This window comes from Sinocyclocheilus rhinocerous, unplaced genomic scaffold (genome assembly GCF_001515625.1).
Source record: "Sinocyclocheilus rhinocerous isolate Xijiao unplaced genomic scaffold, SAMN03320098_v1.1 scaffold262, whole genome shotgun sequence".
Lineage (NCBI taxonomy): Eukaryota > Metazoa > Chordata > Actinopteri > Cypriniformes > Cyprinidae > Sinocyclocheilus > Sinocyclocheilus rhinocerous.
Window position 1 is genome coordinate 1,164,077 of NW_015641038.1, and position 11,859 is coordinate 1,175,935.

Here is an 11,859-nt window from a genome sequence, read left to right on the forward strand (position 1 = left end):
TACTTCTAGATTTATATATTAAGTTGCTCAAGCAATTGGCAAAACATTTAAACTACTTTTCTTACGTTATCACAAACTTACCATTGACAGAAATAGTCAGCTCTGCTGCCTTTTCTTTTGCATTTAAATCTTTATTACAAGCAATCCTGCAATTCATAAAGAACTTTGTTACAAGGCAATAATAGATGGCAATAATAGGCAATAATAGATGGCACTGGTGGAGGTAGGAAAACAAAATTCTTTATGAACCGCAGGATTGCTTGTAATAAAGATTTCAATGCAAAAGGAAAGGCAGTAGAGCTGACTATTTCTGTCAATGGTAAGTTTGTGATAACGTAAGAAAAGTAGTTTAAATGTTTTGCCAATTGCTTGAGCAACTTAATATATAAATCTATAATTAAATGCAAAAGTAAAAAGCATTGAATGATGTGTTGCTTATATTTATTGTGTTTAAACATGTCTGTGAAAGATTGTATTACTGCACTGCGTAAAAAAATTATTGCAATGCTGAAAAAGCATTTTCAGTGACAATGTTTGGATTTGAAATCAAAATAATGGAATGATTATAATGTTGGAATAAATGTTGTGTTTGTGGTAAACAGCCATGGATCAGTTACGGACTCCTGTGTGAAAGCTGCTTCTCCTCTCACAAGAGTCACCTAAGAGGGGAATTTCCCCCATTTTCAAAAATGAAATTCAGGCCCTGAATAAATGTCTACAAATCCTGATTGAAGTATCACTATAAATAGTTATAAATTATAAAAACAAGGCTTTAAAAAGATCGGTATCTGTGATCGGTATCGGCAGATACTGCTTTCTGTGATCGGCGATCGGTGATCGGCGTCAAAAATCATGATCGGGGCACCCCTAACGCATACGCCTCCTTTGAATAAATATAGCCAAAATACGTCAGAATCCCACCAAAATCCGTTGCTATGACTTATCGCAAGAGGCAAAAGGTTACTTTTTAGTCGCATAACATTGGGTTAATGGAAACGCCGTCATTTCGCAATACTTTTTTATCGACATTTATAAAATATCTTCAAAGTTTTGCACAAATCTGTAATGGAAACGCGCCTTGAGACGGTGCCGCTGCATGTCATGCCAAACCTCTCACGGCAGCGTCATCAGCTTGAGATCGTTTTTTTGAGATCTGCCTTTTAGAGACCGCCAATCAAACATCCCAACGTGATTATCGGCCGATAGTGATCGGTAGCCGATCAATCGGAGCACCCCTAGTCATTAGTCATATCACCTTGGCGATTTCTGATTTATAAAAACAAACAAACAAAAAATGTGAAGGAGATTAGTCTGGATCATGCTGGCACACTGTATTTGGCTTTGTTCTGTGACTTCTGGCTGATATATCGTAGCACTAGCCTCAGTGTATCATGTTTAAATGGACCATTATGAGCAGTTGCCTGCTTTGCACATGTGCATGTACTCAGTCAAGCAAGCACACAGCACAGTTTAGAGTACCTGATGTTTTTTTTTTCTTCTAATAACACCGACCACAATCTTTTTCAATTCAACATCAGCCTGTCTACAAATTGTCGTAATACCGTATAAATTCTTAGGGAAAAAGTTTGAATAATGAGTCTATTCAGAATTCGTTCCTAGTGGAATTTTCCATGCAGTAATATCGACGACTGCGATTTCTAATTTTCCCAATGAAAAAAGGGGGGGAAAAGAGGGTAGGGAAGCTGGTGAGGGGAGCCAGTGAAAACACAGGAGTCGATTTATTTTAAACGATGGGTAATGAACAGATGTCATAGTCATTTATCTGCCTAACTTTCAGCAAGGTTTCATTCTTCACTTCAACAATGTCATGTTTACAATTTAAGTTCGGTTTCTACGAAATGAGCCAAGTTTGGAAGCATTTAGCTTTAGTCAGTGCAGGGGTGATTTTGCCCAGTTTACCAGCCAGATATAATGATTTTAATTATTGCTAAATAACTGATGTAACTGTTTTCACTTGTGTTTCCTTGTTTAGTAATAATAATATAAAAATATATTATTTTTATTTTAAATATGCATAAATATACATAGCACACATATTTTGGAAATAGTGTGTTTATAGGTGTTTTAAACAATTTCTTTGTAATTTTTTTTTAACTTAATTTTTTTTTTTAATTTTCTTATTATTATTAATTTACTTAACTTAATTTACTATAATTTTTTATTTAATAATTAACAGTAAATAATAACTGTACTTAATTTTATGCACCACATTTTTTTTGGCTAAGTCACTTTAGTTGCGTCTTCTATTTTTATGGAGGATATTTGTTTTTCTCTTTCTTTGTTTCTTTGTTTTTCTCTTTCTTTTGTTTCTTTGTTTTTCTTTCTTTCTTTCTTTCTTTCTTTCTTTCTTTCCTTAATTTTTTATTTTAAAAAGGTTTGTGCAGTCTGTGTCACAAGTGCACTCTTCTTAAATGCAATTCCTCAGACAGGTGATACAGAGCGACCAGCTGAGGCTTCAGCTTAGTCCACTTTGTATCTGTAATCTGCATGTGTAAGAATTATAATCAAGCACATATTACATTAAGCAGTGGGTGTTTATTTAATCATTGCTTCAACATATAGCTCAGGGGCTGTTCAGGGGGAAGGGTCTGTCTGTTCTGTGACATTCCTTGAGTGTTTTGTCTGGAGCATGACGTTGAATTCCCCACAGTGCGTATGAAGCTCAAGACCTCCCACTCGCACTCTTTTTTGGCTCTGTAACTGCCAGCTAAATATTCCATATTCTTGTCTATAGGCCAGACATCTATTGCATCTTAAGCCATAGATCTGTCTATATTTTAATATACATGCAATTACACTGATTTCAGAAATATTTTTGTTAGTTAATTTAGTGACTGACAGGCACTTTAAATATATTATGTTCTATTCATTTTTTCTTTTCTGTTTTTTTAAATCCACAATTTAATTTCAAAGTATCAGAACTAAAGTTTCACCTGGATATTATTAATCAGAAAAGATCCATTTTGTGGCTGCATGCATGGTCGCTTTACTCTTTGACTCTTCTACAGGCTTCACATGTTCCCATCTGCTCACTGAAGGATTTTTGAATTATCAGTGCTGAGAAGTAATAAGAACATAAAATGTGATTTGCTTTTGTGTGGTGATAACTGCTGCCTCGTCTTTGAGATTGGGAGGGTTATTGAAAGTCTGTTGTCTGTCTTATATCAGACTTATATTTCTCTGTAATTCTCTGTAACTCACGAATGATTGTCCCCCCTGCTTTCACAGGTAACGTTAGCCGGCACCTTCATCGGAATCGGAATAAAGACGCAGGACTGTCAGGGCAACACCAAGTACTTCCGCTGCAAGTTCTGCAACTTCACCTACATGGGAAGCTCTTCTGTAGACCTAGAGCAGCATTTCCTGGCCACCCACCCCAACAAGATGAAGAGTCCACCTCCATCCAACCCCAACCTTGAGGAGAAGTCCTCAACTGAACGGAAGGGGAACTGCATTCCACGCATTGAGGCAGACGAGCAAGGGAAGTGGGCCGATCGGGTGGCGGTGAGGGCCGAAGATGACACTGTGGCTGGGTACTCCGTACCAATCAGGGCATCAGACTCCCCTAGCCGCACTGGAGGTGACCCCCCTGCAGCGTATTACTGGTGCAAGTATTGCAGTTTTAGTTGCGAAGCTACCAGTGCTTCTAAGCTTCTGGAGCACTATGAGAAGAGACACGGCCAGGCGGCCATCAGGGAGGGAAGTCCAGAGGAAAGGGACAGAAAGACCCATGACGGAGACTCCCACTTACGGAAAAAGGAGAAGACTGGAGCAACGAGTGACCCAGAAACGGTAGTAACCAGTTACAACTGCCAGTTCTGCGACTTTCGTTATTCCATGACTCACGGTCCGGATGTCATCGTCGTGGCTCCGCTTTTGCATCACTACCAACGGGCTCACAGCATTCATAAGTGCACCATCAAACATTGCCCCTTCTGTCCCCGTGGGCTCTGCACTCCTGAGAAGCACCTGGGGGAGATTTCCTATCCCTTCGCTTGCAGTAAGAGCTCCTGTTCACACTGTGCTCTACTTCTGCTGCAGCTAACAGCCGGAGGGACCACTACCCCATCCCCGCCAGCTCCCCGAGCGTCCGTCACCCATCAGTGTGACCAGTGCCCGTTCACCTCGACTGATATTGACTTGCTTCTCTTGCACTATGACAGCACCCATACCTCGCACACCTTACTGGAAGTCAAACCTGAGGAGGAGGGATCAGGAGATGCAGGGCCAGGGCGGGTCCATCCTGGAGAGTACACCTGCACTAAGTGCCATTTCTTCACGGAAGTAGAGGAGGACATCTTTCGTCACTACAGGTAGAATCACATAACAAATCACCTTTTTTTTTTGAGCGTCCTTACTGGATTTATTGTTAACATTTTTGTTTTTAAAACAAATTTTATATGTGATATGTGACTCATATCTGTATAGTTTGTGCTATAAACATGAATGATACCTCAAATTATGCTGCTTGTTGAGGAGAGGTAATCTTCAATTTATGGAGGGACCCAAACCATATCTTAGGGGTCTTATGGGTGAACTGTGTATTAAAAAAAAAAAAGAGGTTATTATTTAGCATTAGATTGCATCGCTTTAACTCAGTTCATTAAATATATAAATATGATGTTATTAAACACAATATTGGACCTTTAAAATATTTAGTTTAACTTTCAGTTATTTAATATTTTGATAGTATAGTTAAATTTAATATATTGTAGCAAAAGACCATTGGACAGAGTGAGCGGCTGGTAATCCAGCAAGCTTTTGTTAAACTGTTTTTTGCTTTCATGCTTAAACAATCAAATACATTTTTATTAATGTAAATATTAATACGTATTATTTGTTTACTTATTTCAACTAATTCCAACATTTGTAATTTTTTATTTAATTTGCTTTAGTTTAAAGTACTAAAATAACTAAATCTAAAACAAAAATAAAAATTTATAGAAACTATATAGAGACATAAACTACTAACAATGACAAAAAAAAAATACTAAAACTTTAAAATGAAAATGGAAAATATAAAAATAAAAACTGATTAGAAATATTAATGATATTATGTATATTTAATATTTTATTATTGTAGCAAATGGCATAGCATAGGACAGTGAAAGCAGCTGTTGATTGTAGCCAGCAAGCTTGTTTTACACATTTGTTTCTGTGTTGGCAGTTTTGCTTTCATACTGATAGGTAACAGGTTTTCCTTTTTTTTTTTTTTTGCACTTTACTTGATGTCGACCGACACAGCTGAATAAACTGAAAATGTTAAACGTCAGGGAGAAACTTTTCCTGCAGCAGGCCCTCATTGGTTTTGATTAGCTTGTCTTGAGACCAGGTGCGTAGATGTAAATGTGTGCACTTTAGTGTTTGTTTGCATGTGTGTGTGCGTGTGCATATGTCCGTTAAGTGTGTACATGTGGAAAACTATTATTACCTTTCCATTAGGGATATACCGGTATCAAATTTTCATGTTGCGATTAATTGCTAATGCTTTTATAACGGTATGCGGTCATATTCTCTCTTTCACCAGCTGTGTGGTATGTAGAGTGCGGATGTGTATGACTCTGCTTTACCTTCACATAAGATCTCAATTACTCTCCATTTTCTGCCAGAGTTTACAGGCATGTCTACATGTGCTGGTTTGAATTTATTGATAAAAATGAGTTTACTGCACCACTGAAATCCATATGTCCGCTTGAGTTTGGCACAGTAGAAAGAGAACAGAAAGGCACTTTGCTAAATCTAATATAAGTGTTGTGTAAATACACCAAACCACCTCAATGCCACATATGTTTGATATTACAGTATATTGTGCCATATTATGTGCAAGAACTTCTTCTGAGCAGTTTTACTACTGATGTTTACATGGCAAAATGAACCCAATAACAAATCGGTAGTATCTTGCATGTACAATAGATTTTATATTTTATAAAAAATACTTATAAAATACTTTCTTAATAATCTCTTTTTTTTCAGTTTAATTTTAAAAGTATTTATTAAAATGTGTTTAACAATTCTGGTACCAATTCCATTTAACGATTATGGTTCCTAAACTATGATGGTGTTCAACCAAACAAAACAAACAAACAAAAAAACTAAAATTTCATAGCATTATGTGATTACAGTTGTAATATTATAACAATAACGTCATAGGGAATGTAACATCAATGTGATGGAGAACAGTAAACTGAATCACATCTATCTGAAATTTTCTCTGCAATAAATTTAATTTCTTATGTATTCTCTTAACATTATAACTGTATTCTCACTTCTGTTTTATTTTAATGTGACATTTATTAACAATGATGGGAGATTCTTAATCTTATTTAATTCATTACTCCGAGCAACCTGTTGCAAATGATCAGATCATTTCAGATTTCAGGCAGCAGAACAGTAAAAACATCAGAAATCAATTGTAAACATTAATCTGAAAAATAAGGTAATAATCTGTTCATGTTTACTGCATCTAGCCATGCCCATGTAGCTGTTTTTTTTTCTAACAAAGCTTATGATTTAGTTGGTTAGTGAGTCATCGTTTGTGCATCACATCTTATGGAGAAAAAAAACTGTTGCAAAGGTGAAACAGATGTGATATATATATACGCATATATAAAAGTACATACTTTTTTATCACAGGAAGTAATGAATTGATTGGTTCTTGTGCAAGGCTGACAAAACAACCCACAACAACAGTCAAGTTTAAAGTGGCTCTGATGCATGTATTGTATATTTTATTATGTGTTCCATCCACATCTGTTAAGGAATGCAGCTATTCTAGAAGTAAGTCAAATGTCATGAAAATCAATTTGGTTTCAATATTTTTTTTAATTTTTTTTTTTTAAGGAACCCAGTTTTGAATAAGAATCGATTTCCAACCTATTCATAATTCATTCTACATGCATAAGAACACACATACATAGTCGTTGGACAAAGAAGTCACACATAACTGCATGGCAGGCACAGTTTTCCTACTATTTAAACTTTTTCAGTAATTGCACAGGTTCACATATTGCTAAATGATCAACGATCTAATCTGACTTGTCAAAGATCTTGGCGAAGGAATCATTTGTCAAGTTGGCACTCATGTCAGGAAAGACTGGATTTTAAGGCCTTATAAACCCACCTGTCCCTTAAGGAACATGTGTGAAGGTTTTTGTGCGCTTAAGCCTTGAGTGACGTCCATCATGATCCAGCTGCCTGGGGCTGGTTGTTTCAGGTGGACATGGAGCAGAGTGTTTTCAGCCTGTGTGTGCGGCCTTTCTGAATAAGGCGCTGTTTGTATTCAGAGCCCACAGCCTGGAACCCAGCAAGGAGAGAGCCAAAATCAGACCTGTATGGCCTCCCTGGAGAGCTCCTGCTTCTCAGCTCAGACCGTGCAGAGAGTGTGTGTGTGTGTGTGTGATCTGAGAATTGCATGTCATATTTTATTTATAAACTACTTTTCCCTCATATATATATATATATATATATAGGGGAAAGTCCCACCCCCAAACTTATGCCACTGGCTGAGTCACAGTCCTTCAGCTACAATGAACAGATTGTAATTCCTATTGATGCTGCAAGTGGTGACAAAGTTACACACTTCACCTTTACAAAGTTAGCCATCTGAAGTAGTTATATGAAGTAGTTTTCATTTAACTGAAACCCGAAACTGGAAATGAAGTTTCAGTAATTAAAGTTAGGTAATTGACCTTGGTATGCTGTTTAGGTTGTCATGTTCTCAAGTGATAAATTAAACCAGTCGTAGTAAAGTCAAAAGTCGATATTTCAGCCAAACAAATTTTACATATTGCTACTCTAGCATCATTTTTGGTCACATTAAAGTGCGTACACACTGCTGACATGTTTACGTGCTGTAGCTTGTTTACATTATGTACATGACATAGATATTAAAACAAATTGTGCCATCAGTGAAATGCTAATTAGACTGAAACCAAAAAGTATTTTTACCTGCAATTTCAGCAAAATATCCATTTTGAGGGTGGAAACTGAGACTGATAAATTACAATGCAGTTATAATAACTAGGGATGCACCGATACCACTTTTTCCAGTACTCGCCCGATACCAATACTTTTATTTTTGGTACTTGCCGATACCGAGTACCGATACCGATATTTTTATTGCCCATTGAAATCAATCGATTTGTTGCGTAAACTCTAGTGTGCAAGCACCTTTGTTTTATTTCTAAGCAGTTTCAGTATACCGAATAAGTCTTCACGTGTTTATCTCATTTATTGCAGGGTGTTTTGAAAAATTTATTTATTTGGTTTTTTTGTAATGAGAGCTCCTTGTTTTCTGTTGGAGACTGAATGAGCCGGTGAGCTTGCATTTGAACCCCCCTACTGTGATTTTTCTCCAACTAGTTTTTCTGTCACCCAGTCAGGTAAGCAGCAGGCCGTGCTGTACCCATTTTTTACATTTCCTGTGTAATGTCACGGGGATGGTGTCGGTAACGCTTTTGCTCTGCTCTGTGTCCTGTAAAATGGTAGTATTGAGCAGGTGTGCTGGTGCATAGCTAAAGGGCTTCATTTTCACAAGCGCAAATTACTGCCACTCAGTACTGTTATTGACATCGATATAGGTTCTCATCCATTTTTTCATGTTTTTAAGTATTTCCCCCTTAAATCGATGATGTTGTTTTGATGCTTTGCAAAATGAAACTGAAAAAAGTTCATCTATAACCTGTGATTACAATTAAATTGAAGGTGTTGAGGAAATTATAGTGGAGGAGGTAGGTAGCATTAAATTTTGTTCGGTACATAATCTCACACACTTATGCTCATACAGTTTTGAATGATTACACGACATTTGCTGGCTGTGTAGATGAATGCTGACCCCTTATACAGTGATTATGGCTCTGCCTCAGTATATGAGGGGTGAAAAGACAAACTCCTTGCTAGCGTTTTGAACTCTTTCTTGTGACCCAGTCAAATGAGGTAACCTGCTTTTGCTACCTGCTTTTTAGAGTTGTGATTCAAGGAAAAAAGGCAGCAAGAAAAGGCCATGTCTAGGCTGATTTAAATCCTTTGAAGTCATCTGACTATCACTATGAAGTTGTCACAGTCTCGGAAATGCCAGTTGATGAGTTGTGTTACAGGCTCTGTCATTTTCCTTTATGCTTGTAAAGGAGTTTTTTGTTTTGTTTTAACAACAGATAATTCCTCAGATGGTTGCCTTTTTGAACGATCCATTGTGTAAATAATGTTGCTCATTAGTTATTTACTAGCTGTCAGAACTATTAACACACCTCCCATTGTGACGTAATCACGCAAAGAGGAATGACGCAAGACTGACATTTCCCACAAAATCTGACTCGACAGCTTAAATCATAAATAATAATTATAAGCTCACCGTTGTAAATCGGGGTAAGGCAAGAAGATCATTCGAACTTTTGTTTTGTTAATTTTTAACCAAAAAATTCCATAGTGCGCATCTTTACATTTTTTTTTCATGGTCTTTGGTACTGTTGACAACTTTTGAATGTCAGCTTGAACATGTACTACTCTAATCTGATAGTATTTCCTTCATGTACCTTATTATCAAGCAGATGCAGCTGGGATTAACACTTTATTTTATTTTGTTTATGTTCTTAATGTGTTTTCTTAACATCACAGGAAATGTGATAAGCTGTCAGCATTTTAATAAAAAATCATTTGACGAAAATGTCATAATTAACTGTAGTAATGCATGGTACTTGTGATTGACATTAACAGATGTTTACAGAAATCAGGTGTATTTATTTAATTATTTACTTACTGTTAATTTAAATGAACTTCAATGAGAGTATTATATTACATCCACTGAGGTTACACAAGGGGAATTGTTTTTGTTGCTGCTTGCTTTTTAGGTGAAATCATGTATGCATCTTAATATTAAGTAGAAATAGTTTCATTTAATCATTAAGCACACTTACAAAGAAAACAAATAGTAGTACAATTTAAAATAACTTTGTTTTTCTGTTTCAATACATTTTAAAATCCAATTTATTATTATGTTATTAATATGGCAAAGTTGAATTTTTAGCAGCCATTAGTACTCAAGTCTTATAATGTCACATGATCATTCAAAAATAATTATAATATGCTAATTTTGTAAGAAACATTTCTTATCAATTTTGGAAAAAGTTCATTTTGAAACCGGCTTCATATTTTTGTGGTAACCATGATACATTCTTTTTTTTTTTCCAGGATTCTTTCATGAATAGACTTTTACTACTGATTTAGATAGATAGATAGATAGATAGATAGATAGATAGATAGATCTTTATTGTCATTGTTTTAAAAACTGTTTAACGGCACAAGGATTGGCAGAATAGAAATATACATAAATACAAACAACGAAGAGAGAGGTATTAGCTATATACAGTAGTTTGTGCAAAATACAATAATTATGTCATTTAGATGTTTTAGAAAATATAACATTACATTTTAGAAAATAATGGGACTGTCAATGTAAGATATAAACCTGTACGATTAAGTTCATGAAGGCATTGCGTGTTAGAATAAAGTTTCACATCAACTACTCCATTTAAAAACTTCACTGTTAACAGAACTCATGCCAGAAAACAATCAGTTCTACGTTGCAGGGTTTGACAAACTTATTTATGCTCCGTGTCAGTGACCAAAGAATACGATTTGTTTTGGAAGCAGCCCATGCTTTGTTGGAAAACAGTTGAGTCTTGGTTGGTGGTGGTGGGGAAAGCTAGTTTTGTCTGGTACTGATTAATGATAACTGAATGAATCTGTGTGTCTGTCGCTTACGGTAACTGGTCCTCATAAAACAACTTCACAGAAGTTTAAATGGTCTTCAGATGTCCATTTATTTCTAGATGTGATGTTTTTCTTTAAATGACTTTGACCTCAAATATAGCAAAATAAATGTGCAGTTATGTTGTTTTTTGGACTTTACAAAGTAATATTTGGATGTGTGTACCTAATGTTTGTTTTTTTTCCCTGAGATGTAAACATTGTATTGTCTGTAATCATGCAACGGATCGTATGCTTTCTCACACCTCACCGGTCGCTGGAATGCACCAATGTTTGATCTGCCCCTGCCTTCGTGTACCTAAGACGAACAAATTACAGAACTGCATGCTGGGAAAGTCAGGCAGCAGCAATGATGAAAAGCACTTTTCCACGCTGTCCCTACTTTGGTGCTTAGAGGGGCAGACATGGCATCTAGCTGTTTTGCTCTCTTTCTTCTTCTCTTGCTTTTTATCCATCCCGGTTCGATATATTGTCAGATTGTGAGAGACTGTTTACTGGGTAACTAGGGCTGGACAATAATTCAATATCAATATGTATCGCGATATAATTTTTTTCAATAACGGTGATATGATTTTTAAACACATTTCCGATATTTCGATATACATTACCAGTGTTTCCCATACATTGATTTGTGCCGTTTGACTTCGTTGAATAAACATGAGCACTGCACGTTTCAAAATCATAACACGGCGCGGGTGTTTTATATGAATGTATCTCTGAAGGAAACCGACTGTCTTCAGAAAAGTTTCGATGGCATTTTCATTTGATCTGATAAAGAAGCGTTCATGAGCGGAGCTGCTTTGATTACAGCCGTTACTGGAGAAACCACTAGTTTTATCACTCTAAAAGCGCCTCCTGCAGGCAGAGAATGAGTTTTCATTTTAAATAAGCCCATCTCCAGCAACATTTCCAGTTTTTGTTGTTCAATTTTTTTGTTTTCTGCAGCGACTCGGAGCACTTTTCATACCCTTTTTTTCTGGCTGAAGCACATTTGTTTCAATCTATAAGAATAATCAGCCTACACTACCAGTCAAAAGTTTTTGAACAGTAAGATTTTTAAGGTGTTTTTTTTTT

At 36.2% G+C, this 11,859-nt stretch overlaps 1 protein-coding gene across 1 annotated transcript in view; it reads left to right on the top strand.

The window, feature by feature from the left end:
- Positions 1-11,859, top strand: part of LOC107754280 (zinc finger transcription factor Trps1-like) — a 146,672-nt gene that overhangs the window by 45,319 nt on the left and 89,494 nt on the right. The window contains exon 4 of the mRNA XM_016570673.1: positions 3,250-4,334. Coding sequence (XP_016426159.1) covers positions 3,250-4,334 — 1,085 coding nt within the window. The remainder of the gene's footprint in view (positions 1-3,249; positions 4,335-11,859) is intronic.